At 44.8% G+C, this 23,519-nt stretch overlaps 1 protein-coding gene across 3 annotated transcripts in view; it reads left to right on the top strand.

Moving 5' to 3' along the window:
• The window catches only part of NDC80 (NDC80 kinetochore complex component), a 71,156-nt gene that overhangs the window by 2,009 nt on the left and 45,628 nt on the right, over positions 1–23,519 (top strand). For all 3 annotated transcript variants that reach the window (XM_054985393.1, XM_054985391.1, XM_054985392.1), the window contains exons 2-6: positions 11,504–11,618; positions 13,581–13,697; positions 13,952–14,078; positions 14,587–14,759; positions 21,230–21,332. In XM_054985393.1, the coding sequence (XP_054841368.1) occupies positions 11,518–11,618; positions 13,581–13,697; positions 13,952–14,078; positions 14,587–14,759; positions 21,230–21,332 (621 nt within the window). In that variant the 5' untranslated portion in view covers positions 11,504–11,517. The remainder of the gene's footprint in view (positions 1–11,503; positions 11,619–13,580; positions 13,698–13,951; positions 14,079–14,586; positions 14,760–21,229; positions 21,333–23,519) is intronic.

The following is a 23,519-nucleotide window of genomic DNA, read 5'->3' as shown; positions in this document are numbered from 1 at the left end:
TATATCATGTTGCAGAAGTAGATGACTGAGCCCCTGATGATCTGGCTGATATTATTAGGCAGTAATCTTGTTAGCTGAGTGAATATGGGGTCAGAATTGGCATCTGCTCTTGGTCTAATGTATGTTATGAAGCAGCACTTAGAGTAGAGGACTGTCTATAAACAAGGAAGACTTGCCATCAAAGACTTTTGGCAGAGAAGTATTACTATCTGAGACTGACTATAGATCACTCATGATACTCTGGAGTAAAAACTGCCTACTCCCATATGAATCCACCTGACTTTTTCAGTCTTTGGAGACCATGCTTGGGTGCTCCCACCATCTGAAGCTAGACAGGTTGGCAAATAGAGAAAAGACCTTGTTTATGGTGCAGAAACTTTGGAACTCTCCAGAGAATTTGTCTGTCTTCCTCTATTGTCTTTTGCTGGCAGGTGAAGATTTTTTTGTTTTGCTTGACTTTCCCTTATTAATTCTTATTAGCCCTTCCCCGTTTGTGTGTTTATATGCATTTATGAGTTTTGTTTAATTGTTTTAAATATTTTATATATTTGTTTTTTAAATGTTGAAATGTTTTGATAGTTTAATGTTTTAGAGGTCTTAATGTTTTAATGTTCACCTCCTTGGAACCCTGAAATATTGGTTCAAAAGACAGCATAGAAATGTTTTAAGTAAAGAAACATGCAAAATTGTAGATGATAATATAGGGTGTTCTGTCACTGTCCCTTGGATCTGCTGTATAGTAAACTTTTCCTAGATACCAGTTGGACTATGTCAGTCTGTTTTTTCTTTGCATTGAATAGATACTATAGTTTTAAGAATGCTTGATGAAAATCCTTTTATATTTGAGTGTTCAAATGGAACAAATGCAGTTGTGTCAGTTTCTCTCTCTATGCAAAAGAAAAAAGCACAGATTTGACATCAAAAGTGACAACATGCAGTCACCATCAGAAAACATTTCAGTTTTTAAGAACGTTCTACCACTGACCTGAAAATCTATTCAACAAAGGAACTAAAAATGCTAAATTGATTTTTGCCAATATATTGGATTGTATTATCCAAAAATTAAGTAGAGATGAATAGTTCCTCATCTTACTTATTGATTCATTTATTTTCTACTGACATATAGTATGCTTTTCTTGACAAGCCTGAAGGTAGTTTACATAAATTAAAAACTACCTTTCAGACTCAGTACCAGACCCCCTCCAGATTTCAGTTGCTTTTATGTTTTTGTATTTGTATTTTAGCTTGCTTTAATTTTGCATTTTTTGTTTTAATATTTTCAAAGACATGTTTTATGTACATTCTTATTTAATGCCAAAGAGATGAGCTTTAGGTCTAGGAAAAGAAGATTGTGTTTATACCTATTTGATTTTCCTTCTGCTTAGATGATTATAGTCTTTTGTGCTGTCCAACTACACCTTATTGTTATATCCAATGTCTATTTACATACACTTAAAGATAAATCTTTTTCTAAAATTGGAGTTATTTAATATTTGTACCCACAAACACAACCTTGTTTTTGGCTTATACACATCAAAATATAAGAGAGTAGCAAGGAGAGGCTGCCTGACTGGGAATATCTTTAATAAATGAGATTTCCAAAGATTTTCCCTGGTTGCTTGTGGTCACTGGTGGCTGAAACAAGGAACTGATTCTGAATTCGAACAATTATTTTATTTATTTATATTATTTATAGTCTGCCTTTCAAGGTGGATGACACAGTGTGAGTTAGTACAGTAAGTTTCAAGGTCATTTCAATAAACAATGTAATAGGATATGTAAAAGCAATTTTGCAAAGATTTAAAACCAACAGAAATCCCTTATGGAGTTGAAGAAGTACTGAAACACAGCATAAGCAATTCTAAGACTGATAGATTAAACAACGTAGAACTACCTAGCAGGATCATACCAAAAACAACCAATAGCAATGGTAGCATATAGTAGTAAAGTCTATGGTCCCTATTCCTCTACTGATATATCTTTCTAAGACCACTTCCTTACAGGACAGCTTCCTATCTGAGTAATTTAGTTTAGCATCATTTACGTGGGAGCTTTTGTGACCTCTTCAGGTAGGCCATTCCATAAAGTGCTTGCCGCTGCAGAGAATGTATGTGTACAGGCAGCTGTTGATTTTGCCCATGTACAAGGTGGCACATGCAGGAGGACCTGTTCAGATGAGTGAAACTGCCATGGTGAAATATAGGAAGAGAGGCAGCCCTGTAGATATGCCAGACCAAGTCCATGAAGAGTTTTAAATGTGATAGCCAATGCCTTGAATTGCGCCCAGTAACTGATAGGTAGCCAGTGGAGTGACTGCAAAATGGGAGTAATGTTCTGTAATGATTCCAAGTAAATGTGTGCATGTGTCTTTAAATGCTTGGTTTGAGCTAGGTGAAGAGTGGGGGTGAGAGAGGGAAGAGTGAGTGATGTGATTGGTTGATGACTGAGAGTGTGGGCGGAGTGAATGCAGTTTAGACTGACAGGGCGGAGAGAAAAGTTTCAGTCAGAAGAAAGCAGGCTAGCTGTGTGCTGCCTGAATATGTTGAAGTGTTTTATGAGAGAAATATAACCTGTGTGGAACCTGAACTGAGCATGTTTGTGAAAGGACACTCAGTCAGGGAAAGAGAGGCCAGCTGTGTGCTGCCTGAGCAGGTTTCATATTTCTGTGAATAGGAGAAAGAGAGGCTAGCTGTGTGCTGCCTGAGGAGTTTTCTGTGAGAGAAATATTGAGTCTAGTGAAGGAGGCTAACTATGTGTGAAGCTTTAGAAGGGATCTGTGTGAATGAGTTTATAGGAAGTAACTTTAAGAACTAAGAACTACTTTTATGAAACCAATACGCTTCTTGAAAAATAAACATTTATTTTGTTTTGTTATATCCCAGTGTAGCTGTCATTGCTATATCCCATTCATATCCTCAGGGCCACATAGAACCACGAAGGAGCCTGACTTAAACACGTTACAAAAGGGAAAATTTAAATAAAACATTTTGGAATAATATATTCCTGGTGGCAGCAAACTACCCAGAGGGTGTAAGGGGGAGATTAAAAGAAAAATCTACCCCCCAAAAGTGAAGATCATAAAACAGGGTTAACATACCTGTAACTTATGTTCATCGAGTTCTTCTGTGCTGACACACATGGGACTGCGCAGGCGCAGGCCAGCCGCCGGAGAATTTTCTAGAGCTTCCATGGCTCCGAAGGGGCCGTTTGTCGCGCGCCTCAGCGACCGTTTTCCCGCCCAAACGGTCACGTGATCCTCCAGCGACCAACGGCCCCTTCCCTCAGTTCTCCCTTGCCGCCGCTTGACCAACACACTTCAGCCGTAACACCTTAAAAACACCAATATCCGTTACAGCCATCACAGTATTGTGCATTGGAGTTCACAGCGGGGTAGGAGGGAGGGTTGTGTGTCAGCACAGAAGAACTCGATGAACATAAGTTACAGGTATGTTAACCCTGTTTTCATCTTCGTTCTTCTGTGCCTCCACACATGGGAGTGTACCAAGCTTCACACAATAAGGAAGGCGGGGGTGAAGTCCAACACAATTTTATTAAGCAAACAAGAACAACAATAAATAGATATGCATATATACATCTATGTAAAAATACTGTGTAAGGACACATAAATACTCAATATTTACACATATACACACCCCCAGGTACATATATACACACTTTCACTCAAGGGTACCCAACAGGTACGTCAAGAAAGTCATACCAAAACTCCCTCAGGAAAAGAGGGAGTGTAAGACAGCCTTGGCCACAGATACATCCTGCTCCGCATTGACATCAACGGCGTAATGCCTGACAAAGGTGTCTGCAGAGGACCATGTGGCTGCTTTACAAATGTTAACCAGGGGCACCCCCCTGAGGAGTGCCGAAGAGGATGCTTGGGACCGCGTGGAGTGGGCTCTGACATGAAGCGGGCAAGCCACCCCTGCCAGGGAATAGGCCTTGCTAATGGCCGTCACAATCCACCTAGACAGGGTCTGTGAGGAAGCCCTGTTACCTTTGTCCTTGGCCCCAAAACATACAAACAGGTGAGGACTGGAGCGGAATCCCTTCGTCCTATCCAGGTAATAGGCTAGGGCCCTCTTCAAGTCTAGGGTATGGAGGGCCTTTTCCCCCTTAGAGGAGGGTTGAGGAAAGAATGCAGGCAGTGAGATATCCTGCGAGAGGTGGAAGGCGGACACCACCTTGGGCAGGAACTCAAGGCAGGGACGCAGGACCACCTTGTTGGGATGAAACACAAGAAAGGGAGGGTCAGACCGCAGTGCAGACAGCTCACTGACCCTTCTGGCCGATGTGACGGCCACCAAGAATGCTACCTTGTAGGATGGCATATCCAAGGGGCATGTAGCCATAGGTTCAAATGGAGGCAACATGAGATGTGAGAGCACCAAGGACAGTGACCACCGAGGCACTGGCGCAGACACAGGTGGGTAAAGATTGTACATGCCCTTAAGGAACTGGCGGGATTGCGAGTGAGAAAACACCGTAGCACCCTCAACTCGGGTGTGAGCAGCTGATATCGCTGCCAGGTGGACCTTGAGGGAGGAAACCTTCAAGCCCAGGCCACGCAAGTGGCACAAATACTCGAACACAACCCCCAAGGGACTGCTCTCGGGCACCACTCCTCTGGCAAGTGCCCAGAGCTCAAACCTGCGCCACTTGGCCGCATAAGCGCGCCTAGTGGATGGCCGACGAGCATTCAGGAGGACCCTCTGTACCTCGTCAGTAAAGCCTACAGGGGAGGAACGATCCGCCAAGCCGTTAGGTGCAGCTTCCTGGGATCGTGGTGGACTAGGCTCCCGTTTAGGAGAAGGTCTTGCCGAGGGGGCAGACTGACATATGTCCGTTGGGACAGCCGCAGGAGCTTCGGGAACCAAACCTGCCGTGGCCAGAAGGGGGCCACTAGGATGCAGTCTGTCCCGTCCTCCTCTATCTTGCACAGGACCCTGGGAATCAAGGGGAATGGAGGAAACATGTAGTGCAAGCCCTGCGTCCACGTAAACTGGAAGGCATCCCCAATAGAGAGGGGGTCGCTCCCTGCCCTGGAACAGAACGTGTGGGCCTTGGTGGTTGCCGCAGTGGCGAACACGTCTATCACTGGATGACCCCACATCCGGAAGATCGGCCCAACGCACTCTACGTTCAGCTCCCACTCGTGGTCCAGTAAAGGGACCCTGCTGAGGGCATCTGCCCGGGCATTGTCTGACCCAGCCACGTGTATAGCACGGAGCGACACGCCGTTCTTGATAGCCCACTGCCAAGTGAGTGTGGCTTCCCGGCACAGGGCCATGGACACTGTGCCCCCCTGCTGATTCACGTAGTACATGGCAGTCGTGTTGTCCGTCTGCACCAACACCTGACGATTTCTCAGCAGTGCTGTAAGAGACACAAGTGCGAAACGAATGGCCCTTAGTTCAAGCACATTGATATGGAGGGTCTTTTCCCTGTCAGACCAGACATCTTGCACAGACACATCACCACAGTAAGCCCCCCATCCCAACAGAGAGGCATCAGTGGTAACCGTGATGTCATGGTGTTGATACCCAAAAGGGGTCCCCTTAAACAAGTTGTCATCCGACAGCCACCAGTCCAAGGAGGAGAGGATGACCCTCGGGATAGAGAATTTGAGGGACGGAGGGTGCAGCAGAGCATTGTACCTCCGCACAAACCAGTTCTGGAGAGGGCGCATACGCAGCCTAGCGAAAGGCACCACAGAGGTGGCTGCTGCCATATGCCCTAGTAAGCACTGGATAGCGCGCACAGACTGGAACCGGTTCCTTTTAAACATGGACACTAGACCCCTTAGGGTCCGAGCCCTCTCCAAAGGGAGCAGGGCCTTACCCTCCACAGAGTCTAACAGTGCGCCAATGTAGGACACCTTGCAGCTGGGCACCAGCTTGGATTTCTCCAAGTTCACCAGGAGCCCCAGGCGTTGGCAAGTGCTAAGTACCAAGCCAATGTCCTGCACCAGCCTAGACTCCGATTCAGCCACGATGAGCCAGTCATCGAGGTACGGAAAGATGGTACAGCCCTCTTCCCGCAGGAAGGAAACCACAGGGGCCACACATTTCGTGAACACTCGTGGGGCAGTGGACAGGCCAAAGGGGAGCACCTTATACCGGAAAACCCTTTGCCGGTAAACAAAACTCAGGTACTTCCTGTGCTCCTTCCGTATGCCCACGTGAAAGTATGCGTCCTTTAAGTCAAGAACCGCAAACCAATCCCCTTGTCTCAGTAAGGCGATCACAGCCGCCAACGTAACCATTTTGAATTTGGTCACCTTGAGGAAGGCATTAAGGCCCCTCAGGTCTAAAATGGGACGTAAGCCCCCATCCTTCTTAGGGACCAGGAAGAACCTAGAGAAGAAACCCTTTACAGAGTCCTCATAGGGCAATTCTTCCACAGCACCCTTGGCCAAGAGCGATACGATCTCTGCATCCAGCTCGGCCATAGTGTTATTGACAGCTGTCAGGGGTGAACTGCATCTAGGCAGCTCAACAAACTCCAGCCCGTACCCCAGTTCAACAATAGTTAAGACCCATGAGTCAGATGTTATTGACTCCCACTCAGAGAGGAGTGGACTAAGTCTGTCCGAAAAGTTCGGGGATACGGCTGGCGTGACCCGTCAGTACTGCCTCCCGGTGCCCTGCTGATCCTTCTGCTGGGCCGGTTGTTGTGCCGGACGAGGCTTGAAGGGCCGACGCCTCCTCTGCTGTTGTGCGGGAGGGTAAGGCCGCTGCTGGTAGGCAGGATACTGCTGGTAGCCCGGCCGCTGCTGTTGGTACCTGCCCTGATAGTGGTAAGGGCCTGACCGGGGAGCGTACCGTGACCTGGAGGAGGGCTTGTCCGCTGGAGCTAGACCCAAAGACCGCGCCGTCTGCCTGTCCTCTTTTTTCTTTTTCAGGGTCTCGTCGGTCGATTTGGAGAACAGCGAGTCCCCTTCAAAGGGCATGCTCTCCACCCTGGAACGCACCTCTTGGGACAGGGCCGTCGACCGCAACCAGGAGTGGCGCCTGAGGACCACCGCCGAAGCCATCCCCCTAGCAGCAGTGTCAGCAGCGTGGCTCCCAGCGTTCATTTGCTGTTTAGACAACCGGACAGCCTCTGTTTGCAGCAGGGACACCACCGCCTTCTGCTCAGGAGGGAGGTCCCGGGTATAGGATGCCAACTTCTCCCAGAGGTACAACTGGTACCCTGCCATGATGGTCTGGTAGTTGGCAATCCTCAGACCCAGCGAAGCGACGATGTACTGGCGCCTGCCCATGGCATCAAGCTTCTTGCCCTCTTTATCGGCAGGCACCGAGGAGTGACCCGATCGTCGGGGGTTGAATTCCTCTGTGACAAGGGAGGAAGGTGGAGGGTGTTTCACCAGCGCCGGCCAGGTACCCTGCTTGATCTTGTAGAGCTGCTCAATCCTCTTGGATGTTGGAGGCTGATCACAGGGCACCTGCCATACCTTCTCCACGATTTCCTCAATACCCTCGAGCATGGGGAAGCCAACGTACGCCGGGTTGTCTCCGTAAATGCGTTTGAGGAGCTTGTCCTTGGTCTGGGGAACTGCCGAGGAGATGTCCATCTCGAGAGCCTTGGCCATCCTTGCCATCTGGTCGGCGTAGATGCGGAGGTCCTCGAAAGGCGAGTCCGCCGATGGCACTAGCTCCTCAGCCGGCGATGGTTCGGACCAGGACTCCGACTGGTAGCCAAAGCTCTCCACATCCTCCTCATCGGAACCGAGCTGGGATTCCGGAACCTGGAGCGGAGGGGGAGCCCACGCCGACCTCGATGTCGAAGGCCTCGGTTCCGACACGGAGAAACCCGCAGGTGCCCCTTCCCACTGGCAACGGTATGGCGAGGGGAGGTAGGAGGCCTGTCGATGTCGGGACGCAGTGGACCGGGCCGATCGGACACTGTCCCCAGACCGACGTCGCTCACGACCGGCAGCTGGTGGAGATGGACGGGCAGGGGAAGGACGGCTCCGACGAGGAGACGGGCTTGGTTCCAGCCTCGGCGACCGAAGAGCAGGCGATGGTCGGCTCCGACGGCGCGGGCTCGGCTCCGGCCCCGACGAGAACTCTGCGGGCACCGTCTCGAAGGCCATCGGATCCGGCACCGGCACGGCGAGTTCCTCTGGTTCGGGGGAATCCAGATGAGGGGAAGGCGTGTGAGGAAGCACGATGACCTCCTCCTGGGGAGCGGGATGCGGTGACCGATGATGTTTGGTCTTCTTCTTCTTCTTCGCCGGTTCCGAAGAAGACCTCGGAACCGACGCGCTCCTCGCCTTCGAAGGGGACCTCGGCTTCGACCTCTTAGGCTTCACTGGAATCGACCCGGTCGTCGGTTCCGATCGGGGACTCGGTACCCGGATCCTCGGTTCCGATGTCGGTCTCGGATCCGATCTGGTGGAAGATGCGCTACGGGGCGGCCGCACCGGTCCCTGCGCTGGAGAGGCCGCTCTCGACGCCGAGGCACTCGGGGGACGCGGTTTCGACCCCGACCTCGCGGAGGCCACTGAGCCAGCTCTGGAATGCCGTTCGGCAGAGGGGCTTGGGCCGGCCTTGGAGGAGGGCAACGGAGCGCCTCCGGACATGACCTTCTGCCACAGGGAGGAATTCAGTCGGGCCTTGCGCTCCTGCCGGGCCTTGCTGGTGAAACCCTGGCAAATCCTACAGGCCGACACATTGTGGGTCTCCCCCAAACAAAAGAGGCACAGTTCATGGCCATCGGTCTTGGCCATTTTCGTGTGGCATTGGAGGCAATGCTTAAAGAGAGCCTTTGAGGCCATCTTCAGGGGCACGCTAAAGAGAGAGGTCAAACAATCCGGGTCGTATTTACCGAGTCCAGTCAACGTCCAAATCAGTAAGCAGAAGAATAGTCGAGGTCCGAAGTCCAAAGTCAAAAGCCAAAGATCAATCAGAAGTCAGAAAAAAGCACAAAGCACAGAGCAACGAAGCTCACGTTCTCTCCAAGCGGCGGCAAGAAGAGAACTGAGGGAAGGGGCCGTTGGTCGCTGGAGGATCACGTGACCGTTTGGGCGGGAAAACGGTCGCTGAGGCGCGCGACAAACGGCCCCTTCGGAGCCATGGAAGCTCTAGAAAATTCTCCGGCGGCTGGCCTGCGCCTGCGCAGTCCCATGTGTGGAGGCACAGAAGAACGAAGATGAACATCTAGTTTCCGATAATAACCAAGCTACAGCTTTCTGCACCAACTGGAGTCTTTGAGTTAGCTTAGAAGCAGGGTGGATTTGATTTAAATCAAATTGATTTAAATCACTAGTCAGTAAGACTAGATTTAAATAATGGTTTTCTACATAAAGATTCATTCTTTTCTACATAAAGACTCCTCACAGTTAGCTTCTTGTACAGATCTGTGCAGAGCTTCTTGTGCAGATCAACAATCTTCTATTCATTGAATTTTTTTAAACTTAGTACTTAAGAGGTAAGGGGTTGGTTCTGTGTACAAAGATTTGCAAAGGAACAATGGGATTAAGGTCTTTTTCTCAACTGTGTATGTTTAGTTTATAACCTTTTTGCTGTGAAGAGATGTGATCTCTGCAGACACAAATTCACAGTGTTGAGAACTGTAAAACCAAGCATCTGTGATAATATCTTCTGGATAGAAAAATTGCCCAATAATCTTACAGGCTGGAAGAGCATGACATTGTGAATGGATTAATGGAATTCATTTACCAAAAAATTTAAACATTGCATGAATATACAGCCTCATGCTACATACTTAAAAACTAATCCTTATTTCATAATGATAGCCTTTGGACTATAATGTATCTTAAATAGAAAAACTATCTATAGATAGACTTTTCCTCAAAAAACACTTTATTAAAAATCCAATTTAAATTTAAAAAATCAATTTTTTTTTAAAAAAAAGAACCATTGATTTTTATCCACCCTGCTTAGAGGGGAAACCTGTGTACAATGCATTATAGTAGTTGTCTCAATGTTACCAGGTGTTGGGAAATGTTTAGCAGAGTAAATAAAAGCACAGCTGAATAAAGTAGTCACAGGCACATTTGTGTTTGGACTAGAATAAAGGGAAAGGGTTGCATGGAAGGAAAACAATAACAGTTTATATTGTCAAAGGCTTTCACGGCTGGAGAAAGATGGTTGTTGTGGATTTTCTGGGCTGTATCACCGTGGTCTTGGCATTGTAGTTCCTGAACTGATGTTTGTGTTAGCTAATGACAGTAAGTTTAGCATAAGACCAATTAAGTGTAGACTCTTCCCGCCAGATAAAGGAGAGGTATTATTCTCAATTAGGTAAACCTAAGATTGACTATTGGCTGATCAATATGGGGTGGGGGGGACAATTAAGCTATCGTGCAGGAACACAAAGGATCAGTTACAGAGATGAAAGAGTAGGGAGAGAAAGTAGTGAGACAGAACAAACTAACAAAAGGAGTTTAGTTAAACTGTTATTGGTTGTTGTGGATTTTCCGGGCTGTATCGCCGTGGTCTTGGCATTGTAGTTCCTGATGTTTTGCCAGCAGCTGTGGCTGGCATCTTCAGAGGTGTAGCACTGAAAGACAGATCTCTCAGTGTCAAACTGTGGACAAGACAGTTTGACACTCAGTTTGACACCTAATTGGTCTTATGCTAAACTTACTGTCATTAGCTAACACAAACATCAGTTCAGTTTAATGCTTTTCGTGACAAAAGGGATGACGCTTGCAAAACACAACACCATGGTTTGGATCCAGGTGTTGGTAGATTGGCCATGTCAAGGTAGGGGGCCATCTTCCATGTAAACTGAAGTTGTAGAAAGCATTTTTAGCAGCTGTTTTAATTTGCTTTTTCGAGCAGTAGCGCTGAATCAGTATAACTTCTAGGCTCTTAACTGAGTCTGCATGGTCTGATAAACTCCATCAAAAGTGGGGAGTACAGTGTCCTTCAAGGCCTCTGCCTTCCAAACAAGCATTACTTCTGTCCTGTTTGGGTTCATTTTCAATTTGTTTGCTTTCAGCCATTGACAACAAAGGGTCTGACAGCAGGCCATCAGTCCTGTTTTTAGTAGCTTACTGGTAGTACCGGAGAACAAACAATATTTGTGAGAGGGAATTGGGACAGGACTGGACAGGTGAACTTCTCATTGCAGTCTGAGGTTGAGGCCAGCTTAGTAAATCCCTCATTCACCATGGTAGGAAGAAGGGCCTGTGGTTTTTTAAAACCACAATGCTAATTTAATATAACTACAGATTCTGCATGATCACTAGTTACAACTGTTATGAACATTCTTGCTATGTATGTATACAACTTGCATTTTGTATTGAAATGTCACAGGTTTGTTCCCAACACCGCCCCCGCCCCCATAGTGTGTGTATTGTTGACTTGATAAATCTAAAATGCAATCATGAGCTTATACCACAATATATTTGGTTATCTTTAACATGCCATGAGCTCCTTTTTGTTTTTTGCTGCAAGTTACTAACACCTCTACCCATTTGGAATTCACTTGAAAGCAGTATCAAATTGTGTTGTAGTTCACTGTAGGATAATGAGCCGCAGTTTGAGTACCAGCCGCATGAGTGGCCGGCAATCAATCCAACCTCTCAGAGTTCAGGATACTAACAAGATGGGCCTCCATACCCCACAACCGTAAGTAATGTCTCTTGTGATGGGATTTCAAATTGAGAAAATACGTGGTGAATTTTGAAAGTTGATATCTGATATTTACTTGCAAAATAGTAAAAAGTCCAGTAGCCCCTTTAAGACTAATCAATTTTATTGAGGCATAAGCTTTTGAGAACCACAGCTCTCTTCGTCAGATGCATGGAGGGTATGAAGAAACTGGCCAGAGATATATAGGTGGGGAGGGGAGGGGGGAGAGGGTGCAGGGTCATATAGATGCAAATCAGTTGCAAAAGTCATGGAAGAAGTGGAGTGCACAATTCAGGCTGGGTGTGACCCCTCCCCTCCATTGCTGAATCTGAATGGAATGCCTGAAAGGCAGTTACTTCTGATTATTAGATAACCATCCAGAGTCTTTGTTCAATCCAAGTCTGATTGAGTCAAATTTACATATGAATTCTAATTCAGCAGCTTCCCTTTGGATTTTGCTTTTGAAATGTTTCTGTTGAATTATGGTGACCTTTAAGTTCTTGATGGAATATCCTGGTAGATTGAAATATTCTACTGGTTTCTGGATATTCATTTTTGATGTCAGATTTGTGTCCATTTATTCTTTTGTGCAGAGGTTGGCTGGTTTGTCCTATGTACAGAGCAGAGGGTATTGTTGGCACATGAGGGCATATATCACATTGGAGGATGAGCAGCTGTAAGAGCCAGAGAATGTGTAGTTGATGCCATTGGGTCCTGTAATTGTATTTTCTGGGTAGATACGTGGGCAGAGTTGATACCTGGGTCTGTTGCAGGGTCTGGTTCCTGTGTTGGTGACTCTGTTAGCTGGTTCATGGTTGTTAGTGAGAAGTCTTTTAAGGTTGGGAGAGGGCTGTCTGTAGGCAAGGAGAGGTCGTCCACCTAGAGCTTGTGTGAGAGAGGCATTGTTTTCCAGGATGGGCTGTAGATCACTGATGATACATTGGATAAGTTTGAGCTGGTCTACCCAGCTCAAACCCAGAGCATATCTACACAATCAACTACACAGTCAACTATACAATCTCTGGCTCTTACATCTGCTCATCCTCCAATGTGATATATGGCCTCATGTGCTAACAATACCCTCTGCTCTGTACATAGGACAAACCAGCCAACTTCTGTGCAAAAGAATAAATGGATGCAAATCTGACATCAAAAATGGCAATATCCAGAAACCAGTAGAACACTTCAGTCTACCAGGACATTCCATCATTTCAAAAGCAGAATCCAATGGGAAGCTGCTGAATTGGAATTCATATGTAAATTTGATTCAATCAGACTTGGACTGAATAGAGACTCTGGATGGCTATCTCATTATCGGAAGTAATTGCCTTCCATTCAGATTCAGCTATGGAGGGGAGGGATCATACCCAGCCTGGATTGTGCACTCCAGCTCTTTCATAACTTTTGCAACTGATTTGCATCTATATGGCCCTCACTCCCTGTACCCTCTCCCCCCTCCCCCTCCCCACCAATATATCTCTGGCCAGTTTCTTCATACCCGCCATGCATCTGACGTAGAGAGCTGTGGTTCTTGAAAGCTTATGCCTCAATAAAATTGGTTAGTCTTAAAGGGGCTACTGGATTTTTACTGTTTTGCAGCTACAGCCTAACATGGCTAATTCCTCTGGATCTATGATATTTACTTGAAATACTTAAGAATAAAAATGTGAAAAGGCCAGTAAATACAAAGAGTGATTATTTTTTTAAACAATGACACAAATTTTATTTTAAAAGGGAATAGTAAATGATTGCATTGGAAGGTGCTTTTGTTTAAGTAAGGAATAAATGGTAGAAACAATGGAATCTGCTTGGTAAATAAATACACCTAACTAAAGGCAAGATTTTTAAAAAAAAAAAAATTCACAGTTTGAAAATTTGGTAGTGAATGTTAGTTAATAAGAATTTAACGGAGGATATGAAACATACACAATGTTTGTATAAATATTATTTTATTTGAAGTCAAGATAGAACAACTTTTGGAAAGCCAAGTGTGGGAAAGCATGCACCAGGGACATCAGAAAGAAAAACCAGCATTTGGGGAGCATCAGAAAGAAAAACCAGCTTTTTTGGCAAAAGGTAATGTTAGAGGCCTGTGGCCTTAAACGTATACTTAGTTAGTTTAATGCATTAAACAGCCTTTGCTGTTTTGGGTAAAATGAGCATATGAATATTTATGTAAGAATATAGATCAGAAGGATGGAATAATGTATAAGAATTTAAAATAGTTCTTATAACTTCTGTGTTCAAGTAGCTTTGTTTGAAAACATTGTTAAATTTTTTAAAAAAATTAGGAATACCACAATTGATTTACCTTACTGTCTTGATTCTAGAACAAGTGGACCTGGAAGTTTACGAAACAGCCAATATGGTGCATTTGGGAGTATGGAGAAGATCAAAGAACCTAGGCCACTTCATGACAAAGCGTTCATTCAGCAGTGCGTTCGGCAACTCTGTGAGGTATGCAACATTTCTGAAACACTTGCATTTTGGTTGGAGCTACATTTCATTGACTAGGTTAATTTAAAACATTTTGACTGACTAAAATGGTGGCTGTAATTTAACTTGGCACAGTTTTAAAAATATGAATTATTTTAATACAAAATCAATAAGCATAATCTTGGAAAAGGGATCCTCCCTTATCTTGGAGCCAAACTAGACTTTACTTCTGACAGAAGTCAGGTCAGAAGAACCACAACTCAACTTGTGTCAGAGGTAATGTTTAGCAAGACCCATATTGCCTTCAATCTTAAAATGTATATATAATCTGAAAATGTGTTTTTCTTCAAAATAATTTTTATTCATATGCCGAAAGTTTAATTAATATATCTATTAGATTGTATAGGGTTGATTAAGGTTTCTTAATTGAATAACCACCTTAATTTGGGTCATAATGTTTTCACACTGTTTTGTAATCTAGCATGAAATCTTTCATACATGATGTTAATACATCTGTCTGTTTCCACAGTTTCTTTTATCATATGGGTATGGTCCCAATATTTCTGTGAAAGCGCTTCAAGCTCCATCGGTTAAAGACTTTGTGAAAATCTTCAGTTTTATTTATGGGTTATTATGTCCTTCTTATGAACTCCCTAGTACTAAGTTTGAAGAAGAAATCCCAAGAATTTTTAGAGAGCTTGGGTAGGTATCGGGACAGATTTTTTATATATTTTTTAGTAGGAAAGAAAATTACCTGTAGTACTTAAAATACTTTTGGGGATAATCATTGTAACACTGGCTAATAGCCTAAACTAGATTCCTGCTTTAACCAGTGCAGTTGACTATAAGGAGCTAAATTTTGAATCATGATTACTGTTCATATGATCAGTTGCTTTTTGTTCAAGTTTTCTTTGTCTAATTGTGTCCTCATTTTCAGGAAGCAACAGCAGATAATATGTGTAATAAATAACAACAGATGATACATTCCCAAGAGTGCTTTCTTGCTTGAGATTAATTCACCTCCATTAATGTACAAAAATCCTTCACCCTAGATTTAGTCTCAAGTGCAACTGTTAAAAAGATAGATTTCAGTAATATGCACATTATCCCCCCCCCCAAAAAAAAGGGTGATGAAAGGAGCAAGCCTAAACAAGTTTACTCAGAAATAAATCTCATGTTATTCAATGTGGTTTACTCCTAATACAGTGTCCTTAAGATTGCACCCTATATCTTCAGCATAACTTTCTCCTACAGTAATCAAAAGAGGCTTCTCTACTTTATAGCAACAGCAACAGAATAGCAAAATGCAGATTGCATTCTCTAATCCCCCAGAACCACCAGAACAAAGATGGACTCTTGACAGAATTTCCTTGTAACAAGCCTCAAGGATTGCTTATGGGAAAATTGACAACAGGATAAAATAAAAATACTCTTATATTTATGTATTGTTGGATATTTGAAGTAGTTTAGACTTTTCTTGAACAATAGAACATTTAGACTTAAAGGAAAACAAAATCTGCATGTAATATTGTACGTATTCTAATAATCTGTATTGCCAGTTCTTTGAGCATCTTCAGATTGTAAGATGATATTACTGGGATCAGATCTTCTGAGGAGTCAGCAGCTTTGAGATTTTTCAGACATGTGTTCAAGTACTTTTCTTGAATTAACAGGGGATCTCTAGGTGTCAAAAGTTCTTTTGTAAATACCCCAGAACTACTCAGTCTGTTTTTATAGTTCATCTACGGTCTTCAATGCAGCCCCACATTGGGGACTGTGCAGCCGCAGGCCAGCCATCGGAAAGGATTTTTCAAGCTCTCAAATAGTAGAGGGCGCTCTCGCACCGCAACACACATGCGCGGTTGTTCCCGCCACGTGCCGTGTTGCTGGGTGGAGCGATCCCTCTTCCCTCAGCTCCTTTCTTGCTGCCGCTGTGAAAGGTTCTTTCATCTTGCTCTCCTTTTTCTTCGACGACATCATGTCTCAGAAAGCTATCTTCAAGAAGTGCCTACAATGCGATACTAAAATACCGCATTCTGATGGGCATCAACTTTGCCTACTTTGTTTGGGGGAAGGACACAATGTTGGAGCGTGTCAACATTGCAAGAGTTTCACCCCGAAGGCCAGAAATGACAGGGCTGCACGTCTGCAGGCAGCCCTTTGGGAACAATCCCTCACTGGTTTGACTAAATTGTCTTCAAAACCCTCGGACAGAGAGTCCATGCAATGCTCTGATGCGATGCCTTCCACCTCGAGGGTGAGTACCCCGGATCCATCTCGGAACCTAATACTGGTTCCATCGGTCCCCTCTTTGAGTGCACCGGCTCCATCAAAGCCGCTGGAACCTGCTTCGGAGGCGAAGGAGCACCGCTCTTCGAAACATAAGGAGCAAGGAACCTTGCCTAAAAAACGCCGCTCCCCTGAGGGAGGGCACTCGGGGGAACCATCCGGGAAGAAGTTGAAGTCCAAGCATCACCACCGTCACCGGTCCATTAGTTCCACTCCCTCTCTGATTGTGGTATCTATCCGAGCGCATTCAACCAGAGCACAATCTTCTTTGGCAGTCTTCTCGCCGGGGAACCCTCTCCGAGATATCTGCCAAGCAGCTACATGGTCGTCCATGGACACATTTATCCGACACTACTCAGTTGATGTGAATGCCAGAAAGGATGCAGCTGTGGGAACAGCGGTTCTGCATTCACTATTTTCCTGATGGACTCACACCCTCCTCCAGTGGTGAATAGCTTGCTATACTTCCAGTGTGGGGCTGCATTGAAGACTGTAGACGAAAAACAGGTTGCCTTACCGTAACTGTTGTTCGTCTAGGTCTTCATGCAGACACACATTCCCTCCCTCCTGCCCTGCTGTGAGTCAGAGCACGAGGCTGGCTCGCGGCGGCTTTGGAGGAACTGAGGGAAGAGGGATCGCTCCGCCCAGCAACACGGCACGTGGCGGGAACAACCGCACATGTGTGTTGCGGTGCGAGAGCGCCCTCTACTGTTTGAGAGCTTGAAAAATCCTTTCCGATGGCTGGCCTGCGGCTGCGCAGTCCCCAATGTATGTCTGCATGAAGACCTAGACGAACAACAGTTACGGTTGTCAGACTGTGGCTTGCCAAAAGTTGCAACTTAGCCAACCTCTTGCAATAAGACAAAAGTCCATTGATTTCAAAAGGCTTTACTGAAGATTGTCAACAAATGGAGTACACATTCCAAGATACATTGATCTTAGCTGAACTGTAGAATTGTTACGAATGCTGAGCAAAGGAATAGGTACAGAGTATGCAGTTTCCCTCAGGCCCCATCCTCCCCCTTAGTTCTCAAAACAAACGGCCTGAGGGTGAGAAAAGGAAAGTTTCTCAAGGGCGGCAGGAAGGCGGAGGTATGCAAGAACAACTGCCGAGGCTTCCGCCGCCACAGGAGCAACCGCCTCGCCATCCCCTACCAAGGGGCCCAGCGCCGCAGCCATTCCAGCCCTATCAAGTACCTCCAGTCCCGCTACGCTCCCCCCCAGCCAAGGCCCCGGCAAGTACCATCCACACAACGTATACCGAGGCGCCCAGGACCACAGCCAAGACCGAGGCAAGTACCCTTGCAGTATTTACCTTTACCAGCTCCAACCCCAGTCGCTCAACAACCAGAACTACCAATGGGGTGGGTGAAGCTGGAGGCTACGTTCGACGGAGATCCTGCAAAACTGGGATTTTTTCTAGTACAAGCTCTGCAATTTTTTAATCGTTGGGGACATTTGTTTGAGGACAAAGCGAGTCAAATCGAACACCTGGGATCCAGATTGCAAGGAAAAGCAGCGGAATGGTATGTAACCTTATATGAGTTGGGGGGCCCAGAATTAGACACCTTGCAAGGCTTGGTGGCAGCTCTCAGAGCGCAATACGAAGATCCGTTAGAGGAAGATAGAGCCCGTATGGAATTGCAAACCATACGGCAAGGCAATATGTCCACCAGAGACTGTTACCAAATTCCGGCAATTGGCGGCCTCGGTCTTGGCTGTGGTCCCGGGCGCCTCGGTATAGGTTGTGCGGGCGGTACTTGCCGGGGACTTGGCTGGGGGGAGCGTAGCGGGACTGGAGGTACTTGATAGGGCCAGAATGGCTGTGGCGCCGGGCCCCTTGGTAGGGGATGGCGAGGCGGTTGCTCCTGTGGCGGCGGAAGCCTCGGAGGTTGTTCTTGCGGTTGAGGTTGCAAGGGAGGCGGCTGCTCTCAGGCGTTGTCGTCATTGGCCTTTGCTGGTCATCCTCCGGCACATTCGGGAGCTGTACGAGTTGAGGAGGGACTTGTCCCGGCGCTGGCGTCAAGACGGGGGAGCCCCTCTGAACAGGCGCTGTGCGTTGTTGCACTAACTGCTGTAGGGCTGCCACCCCATGACTCACCGTAGATCCAGGACGTTCGCCATTGGGTTGCGGCGGTCCTTCGCCCCTACTTTCCATGACTAACACCGACAACAGATGAACTGCATGGACCAGACTTTCCTCCATTGTTCCAATTCTATCCTCAAGTTTCTGGACGTGAGCTGGCACTGATGTATCGATGTCCTCATACGGTAATTCTTGGGGCAGTTCACCCGGAAATTGTACTGTATCCACATATTCCTCAGAGGAGGTGGTGGCTTGGGACCAGGGCCAAATTATGCCCATTCCTGCAGCTCCTGCCGCTTCCTATTCCTCCGATATTCCAGCAAGGATTCCTTTAGTTAGGCCCGTCACCGCTGAAATTTCTGCATCTACAGCTTGGGTTCGACTTTGTAGTTGCTGCCAACTCTGATCAGCCGACACCCGCTGTCCCTCCTGTGGGACATTCCACATAGCCACTTCGGTACAGTCCCAACTCAATAAATCGCGCCAAGTGGTCTCCCAATCCTGGGTGTTGTCGGCGCCTCTGGGGTCCCACTCCTCCAGTTGATCGGAATCTTTGTTCCACACAAACCATGGCTGATTGCTGGCCCGCGCCTCTATCGGCGTTCTGGACTGTTTGGGCAATTCCCAAATGATGCTAGGTCCTTCCTTCATTGACGAACCAACTGTCTGTCTCATGTCGATGAGTGACCGGGAGAACACTGTACTCGCTCTCCTCTCCCTTGTTTCCCTAGGTCTGGAGCCCCACTGCCTTGGCGTAGGCAGGGATATCAGGGGTTCCGCCATCGCCCGTGGTCGAGCTCCCAACTCCCTCTGGACGTTGTGGGTGCCAGCTCGCGCGGCTACGAGGGGATACACTGTAGCAGGACCAGACTCCGTTCTCCCTGGAACGGGTTGACTTGTTGTAGTAGTTTCCTCACCTCCTGGGCTGGAGACATACGGATCAAACAAAGGGTCCCTGACGAGCAAGGCCTTGGTATCCGTCTTCTCCGGCCAAGGCATTGGAACAGATGAGATTCGTAACAAAATGTCAGACTGTGGCTTGCCAAAAGTTGCAACTTAGCCAACTTCTTGCAATAAGACAAAAGTCCATTGATTTCAAAAGGCTTTACTGAAGATTGTCAACAAATGGAGTACACATTCCAAGATACATTGATCTTAGCTGAACTGTAGAATTGTTATGAATGCTGAGCAAAGGAATAGGTACAGAGTATGCAGTTTCCCCACCTGCAAGAAGCACACTTGACATACTGACTCTTTGGTTTAAACACAGTCAGAACCTGACAACGGTAAGGCAACCTGTTTTTCTTATAGATTCCTAAATATTAACACTGGGAACCTCTGAAAGTTAAGATATATTTTACAAATTGAGTGTCACTATGGAGTGGAGAATACTGTGAATGTCTATCTCCTTTTTAACCCAATATGGGAAATAGTCTTTATAAGGGAAGACTGACTGGAAGGTAAATCTAAATTATACAAGGATGCAGTAATGGGAAACTGCCTGGTTAGATGTCTTTAGTCTACATTGCCTTAAAAGAACCACTGTATCATCAATTCCTTGAAGACCCATTCAGTAGACCCATTTGGATTCTCAAGTTGGGTTTTGATTCAGTTTAATGGATAAAAACTTTGCTGGACTATTGTAGCAGTTAATAAGTTTTTTTCTAATACGATACGTTCCGTTGTTTTTTGAGCACCTGGAGAATGAGCTGAGTAGATGGGTAAATAGATTGAGGCAATCATCTGTACCCATTGGTGTGAGAAAGTAGAATTTCAGTTCTACTATGTGTGAGGATATCTGTTCTTTCAGAATCTTCCCTATGAACCTTATGGGCAAAAATAAATAATCATACTTTGTTTAAATGCAGACAACAGATTGCAATCCCCAGGGCAATTTACATGCTTTAATTTTACCAATTTACACTGACTCCTCAAAGCTACAAAATTTAAAATAATCAGTTAAAATATAACCTTAAAACAAAAAACCTATATTTTTAAAACCATATATTAAATAAAAAACCTTGAACAAACACCAGCCTGCCTCCCCACCCACCCCCTGCCAATCCAGTCTGCAGGTGAAGAGCCAAGGTATATAGCAATTTTAGTTAATGAGATGTCCCTTTTGTGCTAGCAAGTGATGAAGACACAGTCTAAGTTGGGCCTAGCTGCTATAAGTTCCCAAACAATGTTTCCCAAGCCTCTTAATTTCAATTTACCATTATCTAGCCCACTAATTCACAGTACAATCCTAAGAACATAGACCTGGGCATAATTCTGTGTAGAACTCGATAGGATTGCCTGCTTAGAATAGAAATCGATGGATTTTCATAAAAAATGAAGACAAGTTTTTCATCTTATTTTGTGTAGTAGGGTTGGCTATCTGAAGGTTTAGTTGATTGAGCAGTCATAAATTGCTTATGTATTTTTAAAGCATTAACTTTACCAGAACATAATTATTATAAACATCAATAAACGTGATATTTTAATAAAAGAAATAATTTTTATTGTAAAACATTTTGGCAGCTAGTCTTGCCAACCCACTCATCTAGTCATTCTTTCATTATGCATCCGAGGATTACATGAACAACTTGTGAGGTGTAATGAATTCGACAAGTGAGATTTTAAGATCTTGATATAGAACAATATCATTTGAATGAATATGTTAATGTGGAAAAAAGAAATGCAATTACTCCTCCTACTGGATCATACCAATAAATAAACTTTAAATTAGTGTATAGAAATTATATTTTCTTTTAATTAAAATATTGTATCATAACCATGGTGATTTTTCTTTTAGATATCCATTTGCATTGTCAAAAAGCTCTATGTACACAGTGGGAGCACCACACACATGGCCTCAGATTGTAGCTGCTTTAGTATGGCTGACAGACTGTGTCAAGGTATGACAAAACTGCCAGAATAAGTTTTCAAGATAGCTTTTATGTATGATAATTTGCCACTGGCATAAAATGCTCAGGTTTTTATTTAATAGTTAAATATAATTGTTATAAATAAGTAAACAGATTGTTAAGCTTAGCACTTGCAAGCTTGGGGCACAGAATTTAATATTTATAATTTAGTAGTTCTGGCAGTCAAACTCTTTGTAGTGTAAAATTTTAGCATTACCTCCTAGAGGTTGAAGCCTATGGTTTGATCTGGGGGGAGGGGGGTCCATGAACAGAACGAATGTTGGGACAACGTTTGGTGATTGCAGATCTTCCGTTTTGTTTTGGGGGTGGGATTTCCTGTCCCACAGAAGCAGCATTTTGTAGAGATGGAGCTGCAGCAAAAAGGAGAGTGAGAAAGTTGCACTCTGCTCTGCTGATCGAAATCCTTTTTGTCAGCAAAAATTACTGATGGATCCATTTTGTACCTTCAGTCTTGGAAAGACTGAGCAAGATCAATATTCTCTGTACATAACTGCAATTTGTAGGCAAATTAAAGATGGCCCTTTCATTTTCTTGATGGCACATGTGAGATATTTTTAAAAGTTCAGTACTAAAATGGCAAAGGGGTAAATGTGAGGTGATTTTAATTCTGTCAGCTACAAAGCATGTGGGCGTCTATGGATCTGATGCCTAATAACTCTTGTCAAGGGAACAACGTTCTCTTTGAAGTTTTCAGTTTTTTGAGTATTTATTCGGGACAAGTGGATTTAGAATAGGCACTTTTGATTGGTCAGTTAGTACACAATTTAACCACTTTCATTGGCCTTTAGCATAGAAACAATGAAGTGAAGGCCTGAAGTTTGGTCGCTCTGATTGCTTGAAGAATCTGGTGGGAGAGAATAAGAAGCCATCTTCTGCCTAATCAAAGGGGTCTGAGAAGAGAGAGTTGGGTCAGTTGGTAAATCACTTGACTCCAAAGAGTAGGATTCAGAATTTTCTAGTGGGGGCAACAGGAAAAGCTGAAAAAGAGGACCCGTGGTGTGTCTAGAACTCTGATTCCTCCAGATTTCAGCAACAGCATGTACCATGATAGTAAGTTTAGATTATCACTTTGTAAACCTAATGCTGTACCATTCTTATTGCAATTAATAACAGCTGACTCCTGGTTGGAAACTTAGCTCAACCAAATTGACTTAAAGTTTGCTGCATTAAACGTGGGCCTAAATTGGGCTGTGCTAAAACTTCAAGCTGATTGGAAAAGCTCTTTAATTTTTTTCATTTATCTTGTCAGAAAATGTTTTGAGTTGTCTAAGTATTTTTTTCTATCTAACTGTTCCAAAGTATCATCACTCTTTCCTGTTACTTAGATGCCATGTGTTACCTTCCGCCAAGATGAAGGAATTCTAGTAGAACCCCTCCTGTGAAACGCTTCTGTATTTATTGTAACAATCAAGTTGATTCAATTGCCCATATTCTTTTTAGTTGCCCTTTTACATTTCACTTCGTAACCAATATATTACTCTCTGGACTTACTGGCTAGAGAACACTTCAGAACAACAGAAGCTAAAGATATTGCTGTCAGGCAAGATAAAAAAGTGCACATATGATTTAGCCATATTTACTTATCCGATTATAAAATATTCATAAAAATACTTGGACGTATGGCTTTTCGGCCATTATGTTACAGGGAAAGGAAAGGAAAAAGACATTAGAAGAAGAGCTGTCTTAATTTTGTTTAAAACATTTTAATGCCATCTTTGTATCCAACTCAAGATCTCCAGGGGGGAAACAATGAAAACCATTAAAACAAGCTTTAAAAATGCTTATTATAAAATAATTTAAAAGAACAACTAAACAAAACACATAAATGGGAAGGATGGTCAGTGAAGAAAAGCTGCAGATGGCATCAGGCAATGATTGAGGGGCACAAACTAATGTTTCCAGGGAACAAATTCTATAATTTTCTTTTTCTTCTTGCGTTGTCACCTATCTTCCATTAGATGGCAAAGGCACCCAAAGAAAGGCCCCTGAAGATGTCCACAGTGAATGGGTAGATTCATATGAGAATAAGTGGTCCTTAAGTTGTATAGGTCTTTAAAAGTCAGTGCCAGCATCTTGATTTGGGCCTGGAAGCTGATGGAAGCCAGTGTAGCTGGAATAAGAGTAGAGTGATATGATCCTTATGACCCAGTGCAGTCA

This window comes from Eublepharis macularius, chromosome 7 (genome assembly GCF_028583425.1).
Source record: "Eublepharis macularius isolate TG4126 chromosome 7, MPM_Emac_v1.0, whole genome shotgun sequence".
Classification (NCBI taxonomy): domain Eukaryota; kingdom Metazoa; phylum Chordata; class Lepidosauria; order Squamata; family Eublepharidae; genus Eublepharis; species Eublepharis macularius.
This window is presented reverse-complemented; position numbering and strand designations above follow the sequence as displayed.